Source organism: Hemiscyllium ocellatum, chromosome 10, assembly GCF_020745735.1.
Source record: "Hemiscyllium ocellatum isolate sHemOce1 chromosome 10, sHemOce1.pat.X.cur, whole genome shotgun sequence".
Classification (NCBI taxonomy): Eukaryota; Metazoa; Chordata; class Chondrichthyes; order Orectolobiformes; family Hemiscylliidae; genus Hemiscyllium; species Hemiscyllium ocellatum.
In genome coordinates, this window is record NC_083410.1 from 39,501,605 (window position 1) to 39,523,061 (window position 21,457).

At 38.6% G+C, this 21,457-nt stretch overlaps 1 protein-coding gene across 1 annotated transcript; it reads left to right on the forward strand.

Annotated features, from left to right (window-relative positions):
• The first annotated feature begins 237 nt into the window (after positions 1-237).
• prph2a (peripherin 2a (retinal degeneration, slow)) lies at positions 238-9,581 on the forward strand. Its single transcript, XM_060831417.1, has 3 exons — positions 238-818; positions 1,592-1,838; positions 9,169-9,581. The coding sequence occupies exons 1-3, from the start codon at positions 238-240 to the stop codon at positions 9,391-9,393; spliced, it is 1,053 nt and encodes a 350-aa protein (XP_060687400.1). The 3' UTR covers positions 9,394-9,581.
• Positions 9,582-21,457: the final 11,876 nt, after the last annotated feature.

Here is a 21,457-nt window from a genome sequence, read left to right on the forward strand (position 1 = left end):
CTGGAGGAGGATTCTGTCCCCCGGCTCTGGCTCGGTTACCTTGGACAGCTCACAGCGCCCATACCATCCTCGTCTCATTGGAGAGTTTACTTTTGAGGGTGGTCAGAATGGAGGGTCACAAGATTGAGTTGATCTCGGGTGGTCTGTCTCCTGCCCTTTCTGCATCCGTGCCCAAATCTCACTGATTTCCCCAAATTCAATCTTCAAATCCCATTCCCTGGACTTCCGCAGTAGGAAATGGCCATTCTCAAAGTCAAGTTCAACTTGCAGAAGCGTGTGAAGTTGGCTCAGGGGCTCTGGCTCCTGAACTGGTTCTGCGTCTTGGCCGGCATCGTTGTTTTTGGGATGGGGTTGTTCCTTAAGATTGAGCTGAGGAAACGAAGCGAAGTGATGGACAATGCGGAGAGCCACCTAGTCCCCAACTCCCTGATCCTGGTGGGTGTGCTGGCCTGCACCATCAACTGTTTTGGTGGCAAGTTTTGCTATGATTCCCTTGACCCTGCGAAATATGCCCGGTGGAAACCTTTCCTCAAGTTTTACCTTGGCGCCTGTTTGTTCTTCACTTGCCTGACCTTCCTGTCTGTGGTGCTGAGCTTTCTGATGAAGATCTATATGGAGGATACTCTGGCCAAGGGGCTGAAGAATAGCATGAAATATTATCGAGACACCGACACTCCGGGACGATGCTTCATGAAGAAAACTATCGACCAACTTCAGATCGAGTTCCACTGCTGTGGCAACAACGGCTTCAGAGACTGGTTTGAAATCCAGTGGATCAGCAATAGATACCTGGACTTCAGCTCTAAGGAGGTGAAAGAGTGAGTAGGGTGGGAAATCGATGCACGCAGACCATTGAAGGTGGCAGGAGAGAGCAGTCAATAAAGCATAAAGTGCGTTGGGCTTTGTTAATAGGGGCACTGAGTACAAGAGCACAGAAGTAATGTTGAACTTGTATAAAACACTCGTCAGATGTCAGTGTACAGTTCTGGTGTTTCGTTATAGGAAAAAATGGGAATGCGTTAGAGAGCGCGCGAAGGGGCGAGGGGTTGCAGGAATGAGAAACTTCAGCTAGGAGTATAGATTGAAGAAATTGGTTTTGTTTTCCATGAAGGGAAGAGAATGAGAGGAGATTTGATTGAGGTTTTCAAAATAATGAGCAGGCTGGATAGAGCAGATTGGGAGAAGCTGTTTGCACCTGTAAAAAAAAAGATATGAAGGCGTAGATATGAAGTGATCAAACAAGGGTGAAGTGAGAAAAAAAACGTTTTCACTCAGCCAGTAGTTAGGGTTTGGAACAAACTCCCTGGACCTGGGGAAGGAGAGATGTTCGATTGAAGCATTCAAGAGGACACAGGATTTTGTTGGGATGGTATACAGGACACAGAGAAAAGGCAGGAGATTGGCACTAGGTAACAGAGCATGCACAGGCCCGATGAGAGTATGGCCTCCTGCTGCACCCAATAATTCAGTCATAAAGTGAAAAGTGCAGATAAGACATGGCTCAGTCTTAGTTTGAACTCGGGATTCATTTGGTGTGTTGTTGAGGTGTCACTAAGAGCCGTAACCTGTCCTAAATCTCCCCTCCTTACAGCCGTGTTAAGAGCAATATCGATGGGAAGTACCTGACGGATGGGGTCCCATTCAGTTGCTGCAATCCAGCCTCCCCTCGACCCTGTATCCAGCAGCAGATCACCAACAATTCCGCCCATTACAGTTATGAGTTCCAGAGCGAGGAGCTCAACCTCTGGACTCGAGGCTGCAAGGAAGCTCTCCTCAATTATTACACTAACATGATACAATCCATGGGAGCACTAGTCCTAATCCTGTGGTTACTAGAGGTAAGAAGACCAATAATGTTTTAAAAAATACTAAACCCTGACACTGTTGTTGAGAGTCTGGGAGAAAGTGATCAATATATCTTTTTAAACTTAGCTGCTGAGGTGTCCATCCAGCAGCTCAGTCATTACGTCTCTAGTAATGATTGAGTCCGTCCCCTATCCGCACTGATCCATCTGGGAAATCGTTGCACTGCTTGAGTGGTATTTTTTGAGTGGTATTTTTGTCGGAGAATTCTCATAAGGGTGCTGCTTGCTGCATTCAGTGGGCAGGACCAAAGGCTCCTGCCATCTTCAAAAAGACAGAATAATCAACAGGAGGGCAAGTGTCTCAAGATTTTGGATTCTGTCTTTCCATCCCACAGAACTCTGCCCCTCCCACCCTCCAAGGCGGGAGGAAACTCGAGGAGTTGTGTTGCCCACATTCTAAACATGAAACAAAAAAGAAATCTTTTTTGTTCTGGGCGTCAGCCTAGAAATTTGATCTGTTTTGAACTTGCAAAATGTTAAATGTTAGTTCAAATCAATACAATAGCTTTGATTGTCACCTTCATATCACCTACAACATTGCAAGAGGTAGGTGCTTGTTTTTGACTGGCACAGACGCAAGGAGTTGAAGGGCCTTTTCTGTGCCATATACCTCTTAGAACAAATTTGCAAAAATGGTCCCGGGGTTCAGAAACTTATATTGGGAAGATAGATTGGCAAGGTTGTGACCGTTCTCCTTGGGGGAAAAAAGGCAGCCAATAGGACATCTGATAGAAGTTTTCAAAATCATGAGATAGACAAGAGGAAGAAACTGTTCTCACTCATAAAAGCATCGAGAACGAGGGGGCACAGAATTAAGGTGCTTTGCAAACGTAACAGATGCGATGAGAACATTTTTTTCCAATCTGGAATACGTTGCTTGGAAGTCGGGTGGAAGCTTATTCCACCGAGGCATGGAAGAGGACGTTAGATGATAATTTGTAAGAGAAACAATGTACAAGGAGATAGAAAAGACTGGAAAATAGCACCAATGAAGCTTCCACAGAGGCAGGTCCTTTGCTCATTGTTCACAGATACTTCTTCCTGAGCCATTTTCCTTGACAGTTTTTGTCAGTAGTTTGCCATTACTTTCTATTCTTGACGGCAGATCACAAATCAACCTCAGCCAAAACAAAATTACAACTGCCCTCACTGTTGTCATTATTGTGAACTATAGACCAGCTCTCTTAAACCAAGTGAGCTAATGAGTTCCTCTGTTCATGACAAAACAGTAGAAACTATTTGTAGGACTAATAAGGACTGGATTATATGATGCAAGCTGCAACAATAGAAATAAGCTGTACAAAAGAAAAATATTGTGGCTGCTAGAAATCAGAAATAAAACTGTAAAATGCCGAAAATACTTTACAGACTAGGCAGCATCTGTGGAGAAAAAGTTAATCAGTTTCCCCTATCCACAAGTGCTGTCTGCATTACTTTTGCACCAAACAGGTCTAGATGCACACTTTGAGGATTAGTTGTGTGTGTTTTGCTTTTTCTATGGTTACATTAATACAACAAAACTATCAATAATTCATTAAAGTGAGTTTCCCTCATTAATGGCACATATGTATGAAGTTAAACTTTTGTTTTTTAATGTTGTCGCTAAGCAGAATTTTCTGTGAAGTATACATGGTATTTTTGCCCCACCTGTCTCCATGCCAATGAAGGAGATGAATTAAACACTATTTATTTGATTGTGATGCAAAATCCTTTAGTTACAGTGAATTCTAAGTCCACCTCAAGCTTTTAAATGCCTTGTATGGGAAGGGCAGGTAATAGCTGAAAATGTGTTGCTGGAAAAGCGCAGCAGGTCAGGCAGCATCCAAGGAACAGGAGATTCGACGTTTCGGGCATAAGCCCTTCTTCAGGAATGAGGAAAGTGTGTCCAGCAGGCTAAGATAAAAGGTAGGGAGGAGGGGCGATGGAGATGTGATAGAAGGGCAGGTAATAGCCTAGTAACATTAGTAAATATCCAAAGACCTAAGCAATGTTTTGGGGTCCTAGGTTTAAATGATGAAATTTGAATCCAATGAATAGATCCAGAATAAGAAATGTAATAATGACCATGACATTTTTTTTATGACGATCTGGCTCATTTATGCCCTTTAGGGAAAAAACCTGCTGTCCTTACTTGACCTTGCCAACATCTGACTCCAGCCACACAGAAATGAGGTTGATGTTCAATGGCTGAGAAAGCCATGCAGTTACATCCAAGGGCACCTAGGGATGGGATATAAATGTTGGCCAGGTATCAATGCCCACATCCCATCTAGTGAAATAAAAAAGAAACATCTTCAGAAAATCATTTTGATTTTGTCATTAGATTAGATTAGATTAGACTTACAGTGTGGAAACAGGCCCTTCGGCCCAACAAGTCCACACCAACCCGCCGAAGCGCAACCCACCCATACCCCTACATTTACCCCTTACCTAACACTACGGGCAATTTAGCATGGCAAATTCACCTGACCCGCACATCTTTGGACTGTGGGAGGAAACCGGAGCACCCGGAGGAAACCCACGCAGACACGGGGAGAACGTGCAAACTCCACACAATCAGTTGCCTGAGTCGGGAATTGAACCCGGGTCTACAGGCGCTGTGAGGCAGCAGTGCTAACCACTGTGCCGCCCACAAGCTTTGGACAATGACTTTTATAGATTACTAAAATGTTTTAAACAGATTTTGTATTATTTGAAAACAACAGATAAAGAGAATGTTTGTAAAAGAAAGCAAAAGCAAGACAAGATGGGTTTTATTTTCTGTTTAGTTACCATGAGTAGGTGCTGAGATGTAGTCTGAAAACAAATCTTGACAGTATTCTTTAGCTTACACTTGCTGGTTGATGATGGACACTGGCTTCGAGTGTCTTTAAATTTTCAAGCTTTTGTAACTTTAAAGTGGCACTCACCTTGCCTTGATTGAAAGAAACTTTACTTCAGAATTATAAAGCCATAGATTCAAGTTCTACCTCATAGCCTTGAATGTACAACCTAGCTTGACACTTCAATAGAGTACTGAATACGTACTACACGGTCAGAGGGACCATTGCTCAGAGGCCACATTAAATCAAGGTGTACCTTATCAGGAGAGAAAAGATTCTGTGACAATGCTATTACTCAAAGAACAGGTGAAAGCTTTCCTAGATAATGTCTATTCCTCAACCAGTACCATTGAAACAGATTATCTAGTCATTTAATTTGTTATTGTTTGTGGGCACTTCGTTTGCAAAAGTTACTGACATGTTTTCCTTCATAACAACAAGCAGTGAATATAAGCACTGAAAATCTTTTCAATTGTTTGGATGCTGCAAATTGTAAGAAGTGAAGTGTCAATGTCAATGTAAACACAGTCTGTGTTTATTCTCCCTTTAATGACTTGGTTGCAACCCACACTACCAATACTCCATCTGAATGTGAATTTACTGTTACAAACTCAGAGCCTATTATCTGTTTGAGTGTGTGTGTTGGATAGTGGAGCGAAGAACAACCCAAAAAATAAGAGCAAGACTAAATCATATGGACCCTCAAGCCTGCTCTATCATTCAGTAATATCATGGCTGATCTGATTGAAGTCTTAACTCTGTGTTCTGCCTGCCTTTCCATAACCATTCTAGATTAAAAATCAATCTCATTCAGCTGACCTTGAACATTTTAAATAACTCCAATTCACTGCTCAGGGAGGGTCAGAAATCCATAGATTGATGACCTTCTGAAAGAAGAGGCAAAAGATGGTGGTGGAATTGTAATGGTATTAGGTTAATAATCTAGAGCTCCAGACTAATGCTGTAGGGTCAAGCATTTAAATCATACTATTTAACTTCAAATAATAACTAAGAATATAAACCTTGTCTCCATAATGGTGACAAAGACAACTAGCATAAATTGTTATAAAAACTTATAGCTCATCGACTGCCTTCAGGGAAGAAAATTTGCTTTCTTTACATGGTCTGGCCTGCATTTGGCTCCAGACCCACAGCCACTTAGTTCAGGGCCAGTTAGGGATGGACAACAGAGGCTAACCTTACTAATGGCAGCACGTATCCGGTGGAAAAGTAAAACCTCCATTTTCAGTTGGAGATCTCTTATTTTTAAACGGAGTCATCCAGCTCTACACTGCACAGCCTCTACCTTGTCAAGCCCCCTCAGAATCCTGTATGTTTCAATAAAATCCACTCTCATTCTCCCAAGCTACAATCAGCATAAGTCCAAGTAGTAATTATGTAATTATGCGTGAACTTTGGTGAAGCTTATTTGATGGGCCAAATGGCCCTTTAAAAAATAACTTGAGATGCATGATTACCGAGCTATTTATCAAAATAAACTGATTTCACAATGGAAGGTAGTGAATGTTTCATATTGTACACTCTATATGTTGACAGAGATCCAGATTATTTCTCTCAATAAAACATTATTCTAGTTTAAAAATAACTTTCATACGTTTCCTATCCACATCAAATTATGCTATGACATTCACACTTCAGGAGAAACTCAAAAACAAGGATCTACAATCAACAAAATGGCAAGTTAAACCATGTATTATAAAAACTTGACATTTTATTCTTAAGTTTGTGATCAAAGATAGGTCTGAAGATATCAATGGAGACAGAGCAGAATTAAAGTTTCATGTGGAAGACAATTCATCAGACATCATTCTGATGAAAAGCCACTGGCTTTTCTCTTGATTAATGCGGCCTGACCTGCTGAGTAGGTCCAGCCAGATTTCCAGCATCTGTAATGTTTTGCTTTTGTATTACTATTGCCTGATGTTCTATTGTGTTCCTGATTTCTTCCTTTACCTTTTGATCCCTTTAGCCATAAGAACCATATCAAACACCTTCTTGAAAATAGAAACTAGAACATGTTGCCAGGGTTGGAAGATTTGAGCTAGACGGAGAGGTTGAATACGCTGGGGATATTTTCCCTGTAGCGTCAGATGCTGAGGGGGCGACCTTATAGAGGTTTATAAAATCATGAAGGACATGGATAGGATAAATAGACAAGGTCTCTTCCCTGGGGTGGGGGAAGTCCAGAACAAGAGGGCATAGGTTTAGAGTGAGAGGAGAAAGACATGAGAGAGACCGAAAAGGCAATGTTTTCATGCAGAGAGTGTTGGAGGCTAGTACAAATGCAACATTTAAAATGCATCTGGATGTATATATGCATAGGAAGGGTTTGGAGAAATATGGGCTGGGTGCTGGCAGGTTGGACTGGATTGAAATGGGATATCTGAACAGCATGGATGAATTGGACCGAAGGGTCTGTTTCCATGCTATACATCTCCACGACTCTTACCTATCAAGAGGCCTGCCCATACATCCTACACTTTAGTTGTAAAACATTTCCCTAAATAAATGTTTGTGTGGGGAAATCATGAGCTGTTCAAATAATTTTTCCACGTTTTAGAGTTTGAACATTTCTTATTGAAAAGATCATGGTGGGTCAGATATTCAATGTTGAATTTAAAATAAAACACACAGTTGTGTTGCCACGCATTATAACAGAAAGTTCAGGTCATGCACTATAACACAAGGTTCAAATTGAACAAGGACTATCACCTGATGAAGGAGCGTCGCTCCGAAAGCTAGTGTGCTTCCAATTAAACCTATTGGACTATAACCTGGTGTTGTGTGATTTTTAACTTTGTACACCCCAGTCCCAAACTGGCATCTCCAAGGTCATGAGGGTTGGTGATAGGACAGATGTGGAGAGGATTTTTGTTTTTTAGAACCTAGAATTAGGGGTCACTGTTTAAAAATAAAGAGTGACCCATTTAAGAGAGGAGGCTTTTTTTTCTCTCAAAGGATGGTGATTTTTGGAATTTTTTTCTGGAGAAGGTAGTGCAAGCAGAGTCTTTGAATAATTTTAAGGCAGAGGCGATAGATTCTTGGTCAACAAGGAGGTGAAAAGTTATCAGGAGGTGGTGGGTAATGAAGGCAATAGAAATAGTTATGACCTTCTGGGTTCAAATGAGATTAGCATCAAAGCAATCTAAATTCAATACTGATCTAACCACACTGTTGCCTTGTTCTGGTTTGCATTCTGGCCAGTTGGAGGCTCGTTCAGGGCAAGACAGCAAAGTCATTCTGTGACATAATTGCACAAGTCAGGAAATTTGACCTTTGAATTTTTATAACAGTCTGAACATCCTCAATATGCTTTGCAAATCCTTGGCTGAGAATGTTATCACCAATAGGTCAATTAAGTAACTGCATAAATTCAGTCTTAGAATGCCATGAATGGCTTAAGTCGAGAGTGTGGAGCTGGAAAAGCTCAGCAGGTCAGGCAGCATCCTAGGAGCAGGAGAATCAACATTTTGGCCAAGAGCCCTTCATCGGGAATGGCTTAAAACCCATAAGCCAGCAATCAATAGCAGAAAAATTGGTTAATTAATAAAGTCGTCCTCTGGTTGGCAGGGATTTTAACAAATGTGTAAATCCATTACCAGGTTCAGGTAGAAACAGTAATGGGACAAGATGAACTAACTTCATCCTGAAATTGCAGACACACAACCAAGTTACTGACAAACTCATAATTGTAATAATTTTTAGCATAATGCAGAATAATGCATGCTCTTTGCATGCCCCTTTCAGCTAAATTCAGAGAACACAGTAAAATAGCATTCAGAATCAAAGGCTTATGGACCCCAAATGGGCTCGGGGTGCCATCTAACTTCAAATGTGCAGCATGCTATCAAAGAGTATTTTCATGTTATCACTGTGTGCCCAGCCAGAACTACCTATTGGAGCATGGACTTGCAGGATTATCCAGAGCCAAGCAAGAATTCTAATTCATCCCAGTGATAGATTTACCCCGTCAGGCTGTCCGATGACTTACCAACAATGCCCAGAATACCAAGGGCATGCCTGACTCAGGTATCAGAGTATTTTTTTTCAATTCGTCTATGAACAAATGTCATGTCAGAGCCAAAAAAATGTCACATTGCACAGCTAACCCAAGGAGGATCATCTCCAGCCAAATGGCAATAGGGTAACAATGTGAATAAACTATTTTCAAAGGCAATGTTTCTTTTCATGGACAACAATTTTAATTTGCAAAGTTCACAGCCAGTGTACTTCCTATCAATAAACTGCTTCATAGATATTTTAATCAATCTTTTCATATTGTTATGACACACCTTTGGAGCAGGTGAGTCTTGAATGCAGGCCTTCTGGCTCAGAGACAGGGACACTACCACTGCATGTCAAGAGCCCTCTTAAATTGCTTTATACTTGGACAATGCCCTCCTATTTGTGACTACCACAGACTTAGTTAACTGATGGTATATTCTCTACCTGCATTTTAGGTGACTGTGATGGTTGGGATCCAATATTTGCGCACAGCCCTGGATAGCATTGCAAATCCTGAAGATCCTGAGAGTGATAGTGAGGGTTGGTTAATGGAGAAAGGTCTGAAGGAAACACTTAAATCTCTCCTGGAAAGTGTAAAAGAGCTGGGTAAGTTCAATCAGGTAGCTACTGCTGAAGAGGTGAAAAAGGAAGAGGGCACGACTGTTGCCACAGTCAGCTGAAGAGACAAACAACAAGTTGCAGGAGAGGGGGAGAAACAATTTAGACTATGAAGGAAATGAAAATTGAATGAATGTACAGTACAAATGAAATGAATAATTCCCTTTGTTGTTTAATATAAAAGGCATGTACCCCAAGGACTTTATTTTCCTGTATTTGCCACGCGTAATCTATTATATTGTATAAACCATCCACCATTTAACAAAATATGTAATTCATTTACTTACAATATTTGAATTATGTTAAATTAATTTTGAAATTTATTTGCTTGTAATATATAAAGAGATAAATATAACCAATGTATTGCTTCTGAATCTGGAAATATGGATTGTGTGATGACAGTACTTATTTAAAACAGTCCTGCCATTTTTAATGTAGCTCAAATGCTATGTGAAGTTATATAGTTTGTGTTGTTACAAAATAGGGTTCAATATTAAAAGCATCTTCCAAGACAGAAGGGCATTTTTCATGGTGAAAATTTTCCATTAATACTTTATGTATTTCAATAATTCATGTTAGAAACCAAAATCAAAATCACAAATGTGACAAATCAACTTTTACAAAGAACTAAAATATTCTCTATTCAAAGCAGGGCTATTAAAACAAACAACATAAATGGGAAAATTACGAAGTTGGATCAGTTTTCAAAAAAAATTTGAATTAAACACAGTTAATGTGATGTTCCCAATACTTTCTGAAATCAGTATTGTAAATATAAGGAGATTCCTTTGTGGTCTGCAGTTAAGTCCATAACTATTTGTTTACACCTATTCATTCGGATAGGAGGTGCAGTTGAAAAAGCAAATCAATTACACCACAATATGTGTACAAGCGCAGTCATTTTTTATGATTCTGTATAGCAATGACTTGTATTCATATCATATTGAAACTAAACCATGTTACATTTTGTTCATTAAATGCAATTTTTATAAATAGCTTACTGTTACTGCCAAAATTGTAGTTCTGTTTAGGATAGAGTCACAATATATTCAGTTACTACAGGACACTAGCTAAGAAATGTCTGTCTCATTAATTCAGGCAGTCTGAAATTTTGAGATACAATGGGATTTGGAACCATTTTATCTTAAGTCTCATAAACCAATGTCCTTTTGATTATTTGGAACAGCTCTATGCTAGCAATTTGAGATGTAACTGCCTGTTGCAGTTTCAAGGATAAAAGTCCTAAGTATGCTTAACATCAGTTTATAGGATTAACTTTTGTAATTCTTTTTCAAGGAGAGACAACTAACTCATCATGACATCCAACTACACATGGAAATGTGATAAATGAGAGGACAGAAAGGATAAACATTGTTCCATTTGTATAATTCTCAAAAAAGTAAACATGAATTATGATTAAAAACGTAAATATTCTCCCAACTGTCATTTTACTCTTGTTTTAAATAAAAGTATTCCTTCATGGGATGTATGCATCACCGGCAATGCCAGCATTTATTGACCATCCCTAACTTCCCCAGAAAAAAAAGATGCGGGGAATCTGCTTTTTGATAACTAATGGTTTGCTAGGCCATTGCGAAGTTCCAACCATTTTTTTATGGGTCTGAAGTCTCATGTAGACCAGGTGGGCAGGGATAGACCAGATTTCCTTCCCCAAAGGGCATTAATGTACTAGAAAAATTTTAAAGAACAATTGTTCATTACATAGTACAAAACCTTTTATTCCAAATTTATTTAAGCAGCAGAATTTAAGTTGCTGAGCTGCCACGATGGTATTAAAACTCCTGAATCCAGATCATTACTCTAAATACTAGATAATTAATCCAGTACCATAGCCACTGCTTCAAAAAAAAAATCCCAGAAGTTCTTCATAATTTAGCAAAAAACATTTGCATTGGCAGAGCACCTTGAAGAGAAATGAAATGGCTTAGGACACTACAAAAGAAACAGATGGAACAGGATGGAAAAACGGCAGTGAGAGGAATACTTTCTCAGCAAACTTTCAGAGATGTAAAGTGAAACAATAAAGCAAAGAGTGAGTCAGTTACAGTCAAGGACTTGCTGTTCTGGAAGCTCTGTCACCAATAAGGGAGATCAGAAGGAAAAGGAGGATACATAACTGGTCAGAAACTCTGTCTTTTAATTGAGGATATACCCATCCATGTCTGAGTACCTTTCCCCGCTAAAACCGTTATCTATACTTCTGCTGCTGCACAACTCAACTTTCTTCACCAGCATCAAAACCCCATCATGACACACACTCTACCTTCCATAACATCAAAGTTGACACTAAATTTAGTTGATGATCACAGCTGTCATACCCAATGTCCAATGGCTTCCATTTCTTGAAGGACTGAATTCCAAACCTTCGTGCAATGTTACGAATGCTGTTGTGGACTTGCCTCACATTATTTCTACAATGTCTTTCATGCTTTACAGTGACCAAGCATATCAAATTCAGTGTATGAAATAGCAAGAAGCTATTGGAAATTGTAGACGGCAGCAGTGATGGTCAAGTAGATTTTGTGCAGGCACTAGAATTTTGCACAAGTCTGCATAGTGATGAGCTTTGGATGCTGGTGAGAAGAAAGCTATGATGCTGCAAAAGTATAGATAAAGATTTGAGCAGAAAATGGTACTCAGTCTTGATGATGGATGGATCTATCTTCAATTAAAGGATTGGAACAGCTCAGGACATGAGTCTTTTCAGAACAGCACATTTGATATTTCCCTGAATCAATCTAGACAATAGGTACAGATTGGCACTATGAATGCCTCATTTTTTGAGACACTTCTTCTAAGAACAAGGAGCTGTCATGGTGAGGCTCCAGTGCAACATTGATAGCTGCCAGCTACAAACATTTATCTTAGATTTCTTGAATACGAGTCAAAAGCTGCAGTATTTGCTTTTATGCTTTTCACAGTCTCTTTTTGTTGATGTTGAATCCTTGACAGAATACTGATAGTAATTCTGCCCCTATATCTTATGACCTTATGAACAGTGAGCAGAAAGTTGTGTTTTATCAAAATGAAACTTTCTAAAAATAAAAAATTGTTATCAGCATATCTCAAAATACTTAACATTTTTTCCCCAAATGCTGTGACTGAAAATGCATGAACAAACTTGACCTATGTATCAAAAATCTGATAAATAAACTTTAAACTAAATAGATAAGAGTGAGTTATGGGCAGCACAGTGGCTCAGTGTTTAGCGCTGCTGTCTCACAGCACCAGGTTCAATTCCAGCCTTGGGCATGTGCGCGTGTGGAGTTTGGACATTCTTCTCGTGTCTGCATGAGCTTCCTCCGGGTGCTTCGGTTTCCTCCCACAGTCCAAAGATGTGCAGGTCAAGTGAATTGGCCATGCTAAATTGTCCATAGTGTTTGGTGCATCAGTCAGAGGGAAACGGGTCTGGGTGGTTACTCTTCGGAGGGTCGGTGTGGACTTGTTAGGCCGAAGGGCCTGTTTCCACACTGTAGAGAATCTAATCTAATCTAATCTAAATGTTATTATTAAATGAGCGTCTAGCTCCATTAGCAGAGATTTATGAAGTAGTAACATTTTATGGGAATTCACGGTCTGATCCAGAGTGAAGAACAATTCCTTCAGGTGAGATGTAACTCAGAACTGAGTAAACATTTCTGCTGTAAATAACAGGAATATACACTGGGTACAAGGAACAAATTAATTTATTCTAACTCTGGATTTTCCATATATATTTCATTTTAAAAGTGTAAGAACTGAAAATAATCTACATAATTAGCAAGCTGCGAACAATGTTGAAAATGGCTTTTGTTTCCTATTGGCAAGAATAATCTCAACTGTAACCCTGATTAAGTGCAATGTTAAATCAATTTTTATAAAGAGCATTTTGTCAACAGAAAATAAATGACTTGAGGTATTAGCGTTTTCCTTAAAAAAAAAGAGAGAACTGTTTATAATATTTATTCTGAATCCATATTTGTAAAGCTGTTAAAAGACTAGAACAGCAATGAATACTACAAAGCATAGGATGGTGAGGTGTGCAGACGGAAACACCCAAGAAAGGTTCATGGTAACACAAAGGCAACAAACTCTAACAAGTTTCCTTTTGTGGAAAATAAACTTAATTCATACCATAATGCTTTCAACGGGAAATTGTGGGATCTATCTCTGCAACTTTCACTCAACAAATTAAGAGAGTTTCTTGATCCTTTTTTTTCTTGAAAGAGAAAAGAACAATGCTGAAATAACACTTTTACTGCATATACTACAGCATGATAGAATTGTGCAGTTTTTGTAATATTATGAAGGACCTCACCATAGCTGTCTGTGACCAATCCTTTTAATCAATGACTGGTTATTTAACACCAGACCTATTCAGTATCCTTTGTCTATCTGCTTAACTCAACAAAAAAAAAGCCACGGTACTTCAAACAATTCTTTCTTTAACACTTCTCTGTATCACTATTGTGAAAATACTAGCCAGAGAATGATGTATAAAACTATTGTACTGCAAGTGAATAGAACATATGCTATGAATTTAACAAAAACTACTGTGGTTATTTCATCTCACAGGAATGTCCATGAAAACAAAAATGGACAAATGGAATAAGAGAAACAAACAAAGCTTTGTAATTTCCCAAAATTCCTTCCTCCTCTAGGTTGCATTTTTAATAAGAAAAAGATGCTACAACACAGTCATAGAGATGTATAGCTCTCCCCTTCCTGAAGGGAATTTATGCAAAAGGACTCCATGAAAACAATAGCCCTTAGACACTTGGTTTGATTGGCCTTTTTTATGTGTGAACTTTATTCTTAGGTAGGTCAATTTATAACTGACAAAGCTGCAGTTAAATTATATCCACACTGGCACCCACAAACACTGCCAGCAGAAAGAGAAAGATCATGCAAGGATAGTTTTTTTAAAGCTTTGAAGCAAAAACATTGAGAATAAGTGCAGCACTCTTGCTTAGTTGCAGTCGATAAGCTGAACTCAGGGCAGCCTAGGAATTACAACTAAAACCTTGTTATATATGCAGGAATTGTCAAATAAATCAAAGTGCATTGAGACCAAACACAAAAGCAGAATTTTTTTGATTAATGTAACCATCTACAGTGCAGGTTTGTGTGTCCAATTGAGAAAATTACTTGGAAAGGACAAGGTCAATATCTCCAAATACTCAAAACAGTGAAAGTCAATCTACAAGATGGACAAAGTGATAAGTTTAAACAAAATATTAGCTGATATAATCCCTCTAATAAACATGATTTATTAACAAAACAAACTTATGCTTATTATAAACTAATTCAAAGTAAGTTATTCAATATTATACAGATCAGGCACTTTACTCATACCAGAGAATTTGCATTTACTTTCTGTATCCTACTTGAACTGTCATGAAATGTTATTTCAAGGTGGAGTAAATAGGATTAAAGGCTAATAAAATAATCATCTTACATTTCAAAATATCATTAAAAACTGCAGCTGCAAGCTATGTTGTAATTAAAGAAATGCAGAAAGCTCACAACATGACAGTTTGACAGATCTGGGCCACTAAAGAATAAGAGACCTCAGAGTAATGTTGGACAATTAGAGGTACTGAGGCTATTCTCCTTAAAACAAGGAAAGTTAAGGGAAGTTATGACAGATGAAAAATTTTTTCCTAATGGAGTAATGAAAATGCTTTCCAACAGGGGAGGGTAACCAAAGGTTGCTGATATTCGAGAACTGGCAAAGAACCAGAGGAAAGGTGGTTATTTTGGAAACATTTTGCTAAAATCTAGAATGGACTGTTAACAAAAAAAATGGAGAAAACAGATTTAATAGTAATCTCCAAAAGGTTATGTGCTTACAGATGAAGAAGTTGCTGTACAATAACCAAAAGGTAGGGGAACAGACAAACTGAATATCACTTTCTCATAACTGATACGGAGAGGATGGATTAAATGGGCTCTTTCGGAACGATATGTAAAGCTTGAAATAATTTAAACATTATTGCACAAATTACAACAAAGAAATGTCTGTGCATAACTACTCGTCTGAAAAAAGTGAACTATGATTTTTGTTCTGAACTAAATTTTAGGACAGTTTCTCTGATTAATTAGACAATTTAAAAATTGAATTGTTACAGAAATTTTGGAAACTGCATTGGAGAATAAATCTCAAGTTCTGTTCTGTCAGTGACCAAGGGAGAAATGCACACCCTATCAGAAATGACAAAATATTCTAAATTACCATTGCAAATTCTATTTGCCTTCAGTGACCCTGTAATTAAAAAGGAGGAACACAATCCAAGGCACAAGCATTTTATAGCTCTCTAGCATGACTTTCAGCTGAGAAAAGAATCTGAGGCTGATTGTATGTCTATTAACAATGTCCAAAGTCAATACAAGTGTGTCTCAGTATGATGAGAAAATGATGGAAAAGAAAGGTGAGATGGGTGTGGAAGAATTTTGGAAAGTAGCTAAGACTTTATTTCAAATATCTATAAAACATTTACTGTAAAGTCCATATTTTCATCAGTTACTAATTTGCCTATACACACACAAAACATTATATACACAATTTCACTCATTCTAGATCCCACTGTTCTTTGTCTGGTTTCAGAAAGGAAAATAGAAAACTCTTGAGAAAGCATCAATGATGAAAATGAATGTTTGAAAAAAACCTAAAATACAGAAGGTGCCTTAGTCTGGAGGTTGGTTAGCTCAGTTGGCAAGACTGCTGGTTTGCAATGCAGAAAGATGGCCACAGCATGGGCCCTGCACCCACAATGGTCACCACAAAAGATTCTCCCCCTCAATCTCTTGTCTCGCCAGAGTTCAAGTGACCCTCAGGTTAAATCACTATCAGTCGTCTTCTCAATACTAGGGTTATGGCAATTCCCCAGACAAGAACATTGCTTGTTTATGGTCAGCCTCTGGAGTGTTTGCAATGCATGGTCTAGTTGTTATGATTACAACATGAGGCAAGCACAAGAAAGTTTAAGCATTTATTTTGTTAAACCTTTTATTTTACAAAAGGTACGTTATATGCATTAAAACATTGCTGTTATTGATTCACATTTTCTACCCTGTATTGTATATCAAATTTTCTGGATGGTTGGAACCCTTACAATTGATTCTCCTTACAAAGTATGATGGCTACTTATGAATTCAGAATGTGAGTTTTCCAAGAACAATTCATGCAAGTAGTCTTTACAGCATACTTGATTTTTCTCGGTTTAAAATGTATAGCATAAAACCTAGTAGTGATAGCTTCTTTAAAATTGAACAGTAGATCATTTGGAAGTTAAATGATCACGCCATTATTTTGAAAAATACTGAAGACTATCACAATTTAAGGGTTTCAATCATAAGACATATTTGAAGCAATAATTACTCAAAATTATACATAGATTATTTTATTATTTGTTCATGGGATGTGGGTAGTGCTGTTTAAGCCAACATAATTTGCCAGCCCTGATTTTCTTTGTGAAGCTGATGAGCTGCCTTCTTGAATTGCTGAAATCTTTGGGGTAAAGATACGTCAAATGTGTTGAAGGGAAGCCAGCAATTTGATCCATGGAACAGCAACATCGTTTAAAGTCAGAATGATATGTGACTTGGAGGAAATCTTGCAGGTGGTCATGTTCCAATACACCTGCTGCCTTTGTCCTTCCACATGACACAGGTTGGACGTTTGAAAAGTGCTGCTGAAAAGAGCCATGTTGCAGTGCAACTTGCAGATGGTAACATTGAACATTCATTCCCTGGCAGCAGTGGTGGCAAAGTGCTGGCTGAGAGTTGTCAGAACTGCACCTACCCAGGCAAATGAAAGCAAATCCACAGCATTCCTGTCCTGCACCTTGTAGATGGTAGACAGACTTTGGGGAGCCAGGTGGGAAGTTACTTGCTGCAGATTTCCTGGTCTCTGACCCACAAACATACCCATAATATTTACAATCTTAATACAATTCAGCATCTGATCAATGGTAATCTCCAGGATTTTGATGGCAAGGGATTCAGTGACATCAAGGTCAAATGGTAAGAGTCTCTCTTGTTGAACATGCTCTTAACTTAGTGCTTGTCTCGGTGGCATAAATATTACCTGACAATTACCAGGCAAAACTTTATCCAACCTTGTATACAGACAAAGGCTGCTTCATTATCTGAAAAATCATGAATGACACTGAAATTTTGTAATCACCAGTGAACATCCCCATTCCTGATCTTATGATGGAGGAAAGATTATTAAGAGGGAAGATTATTAACCAAAAATGGTTGGGCTGACAATGCTACTCTGAGAAACTCGGGGACAGAGATGATTGACCACCAATAACCACAACTATACTTTTGTGCTGGGTATGGCTTCAACCAGCAAAATACTTTGCCTAATTCCCATTGATCTTAGTTAGTTAGGTTTCCTTGAAGCCGTAATCAGTCAAATGGCATCATGTTATTTCAGGTAGTCACTCCTGCCTCACCTTAAAATCAGGTCTTTAGACCAAGGTTATAAATGAGGTCAGGAACTGAGTGGCGCATGCGGAACCAATACTAGGACCTAATGAGCTGGTTACAGCTGATTAAATGCTACTTGATAGTGCTGTCAACCTCAAACCGTTCTGTCATTTTGCTGATGATCCAGAATAACCTGACAGGGTGGTTATTAGTTTAGTTAGATCTGTCATACTTTCTGCAGATAGGTTTTACCTGGGAAATTTTCACATTAGCAGTAGAAGCCAGTGTTGCAATTATATAGGAATAGGAGGGCAGCTAGTTCTGTCTTCATTGGTTGTTGAAATGTTGTCAGGACGTGGCTAAGATTTGCTTGATTGTTGGCAATGTTAGGCTGTACTCTCAAATAATGAATCCAACAGTTCAGGTAAAAAAAAATTACAATAATATTACTTGTGAATTCAATGGTAATAGATCAATTATTTCAAACAAGCTAAACTATTTTCCGAAGTGATTCTGACCTATAACATTGAATACCTTCAATACATGGTTCAGACATACCCAGTCATATTCCTAATGTTTCTTCAGCATGAACAGTACGTCAATTCCAATCATTAAACCAAAAGCCATTATTTATAATCTACAACCCACACCTTCATCAACTTAATTGCAGTCAATCTTTGATGTCCTTCCATTCTAATTGTTCAAGTTTTCTTTATATTGTTTCAAGTCCAATGGTGCATGCTACATTGAATATGGTTTAGAACATCAAGCCAGTCACATACCCAATTTGTTCCCACATTTTCTTGCTCTATTTCCTCAGTCACTGAACTACTTCAGTTCCCAAGACCTGGCACCTTCTACGCTGACCCAATTCCCAATAAACCTGCATCTCTTTCCACTCTTGCAGCTTCATCTAGTAAATCTCCAAGAACTTGTGTTTTTGTCACCTCCACCCTGAGCAACATCCATACAGATAGAGGAGTTAGCTTCCACAGGTAAGTGAGCACACCCAGCTCTGATTTCCACCATCTATGTTGACTCATCCGCTGTCTTGAAGTTGACCCCTCACTTGTTCGGATTTGGACAAGTCACAATTTCCTCCAGTGAAGTGTCAGGAAGACTGACGATTTTGCCCTCAGCCATTGTCAATGATTGAATCAGTCTATTCAGAATCGTGGCAGAATATTCAACCCAGACTTCAGGTTTCAATGCCAATATCCATTTATCATCCCTCATCTGTTGGGAAAACTATCCCCCATGCCTATATTGTCTCCAAAGAAATCTAACAGTGCATAACATTGTGAGAATTCAGGTGTATATTTATTATCAGAAATCAAGCTGGTGACAAAAAGGAACACAACTGGCTCAGAAGCATTATCACAGTCGAACACAATCAAACATTCTCTGACTGAAAGCCAACAAGTGATATTAGTGCGCAGGTCTTCTTTGCCCAACATTAAATACCAAATGCTCACATTCAAACTACCACCATTCACATTGCTCATTTTTTCTGTAGCACTGAAAACTGCCACTCCCTCCTTCTTAAATCAGCATACTAATCTCATCGTAAACAATTTTAGTCTCAGCAACACTTCTTGATTTGAATAATGCCAATGCCTGAAACACTCCTCCATTGGAACCAATACAAAGCTCTCCATAAGTTCTCCTTCTCTGATGAAAACAATATTGGTCAACTTTAAGACTACAAGACGGAGGAGCAGAAAGGGGTCATTTAACCCATTGAGTCTGCTCTGCCATTCAATTAAATCATGTTTGATATAATAATCAATTCCACCTTTCCTGCCCTTTCCCCCAACCATTGATTCCATTCCTGATTAAAAAATGTCTCAGGCTTGAATATATGTAAAGGTCCAGCCTTGAAAGCGCTCTGCAGTAAAGGATTCCATAGATTCACTACCCCAAGAGAAGAAACTGCTCAATCTTAAATGAAACCTCTTATTCTGAGGTTATGTCCTAGACACTCCCGCAAGAGGAACAACCTTTCTGTATTTACCCTGTCAAGTCCCCAAGAATCCTCGATGTTTCAAGATGATTGTCTCTAATTCTTCTAAATTTGAATGAGTACAATGCTATCCTATTCAGCATCTCCTGATAAGACAGTCCCTCCACAACTGAGTGAACCCTCTCTGGACTGCCTCCAAAACTAGTACATTTTTCAAGAGATAAAGGGACCAAAATAGTTCAGAGTGTTCTTGCTATGATCTGATTAGAGTCTTATATGGCATTAACAAAACCCCCACCACCTTTATATTCCATTCCATTTGCAATAAAAGCCAACATTCTATTTGCCTTCCCTACTAACCACTGAACTTGGACCCTAGACTTTATGATTCATGAATGAGGTCTCTCAAAGCTCTGTTCTGTAGTTTTCTGCAGTCTTTCTCTATTTAAATAATATTCAGCACCTTTATGCTTCCTGCTAAATGGCATAATCTCATTTTCTCACATTATAATCAAACTGCAAAATTTTGTTTGCAGACTCTGTAATCCTCACCACTTGCCTTCCCACTTATTTTCAGATCATCCACAAACACAGCAATAGCACATTAACTTCCTTCATACAAGTCATTTTTAAACATTGTAAATAATTATGGCCCCAGCACTGATCCCTGGAGCACTCCAATAATTACAGAATGCCATCCTGAAAAAGTCCCCCTTATCCCAAATCTTTCTATTAGTTAGCCTATGTATCCATGATTTCTTCAACACCATGGGATCTTCTCTTATTAAGTAGCCTAATTTATGGTATCTATCAAATACCTCCTGAAAATCTAAATATATTACGTCCACTACTTCCTCTTTGTCTATCCTGCATGACACTGTCTCAAAGAATCCTATGAATTTGTCTGGCATAATTTACTCTTCACAAAGCCATGCTGACTCTGTTTCATCAAATTATGTATTTTAAATGCCCTACCATGATATACATTGCTTCAAGCAAACTTTGCCACTAATTCTTGCCCAGAACATCATTATCTTTGATACACAATTGTGCACTTATGTTGCCTGCGTCTATGTTCTGATTAAAAACATTAACACTATTTCTCTCTCCTCAGATGCTGTGTTTTGGTTTTTTTTGCCTACTCAGCGGCAGCCTTTTGATTCATATTCAGCAGTGACTTATCTGGGGAACTGCAGCCAGTGCAGAGTGTCAAGCTTCTGGAAAAATATGAACATTAAAGGTTAAATATATAAAATCATGTGCAAAGGTGGCTTGCATTCCTTTGGCTTACAAAATTGTGTGTGTATATCTATGTAAGGGGTGTGTTAATCACAGGGCTTAAAATGAATAAAGGATTCAATACTGTAGATGGAGAATATTTTCCTTTGGTGAGGAAATTTGGAACAATTAAACAATCTTAACACTCGAGTTGGTTATTTGGGAATTGAATTGGTAATCATGTTTTCCACAGAAAACCTGATAGAAACCTAGAAATCTCTCAAGCAAAAGACTGGATACCAGATCTGAATTGTTGGTTAAGGAGATCAAGAGTTATGGTAAATTACAATTCTATACAGATCAGCCACAAATAAATTGAATCTTCACAAAGACTTTACAGCCTGAATGACCTATTCCTGAACCTATATAGTTAGGATGATACCCCAATAGCACAGTATAGTATACTCAACCTCAGGGAATCCAATTACTTACAATAACAATAACTG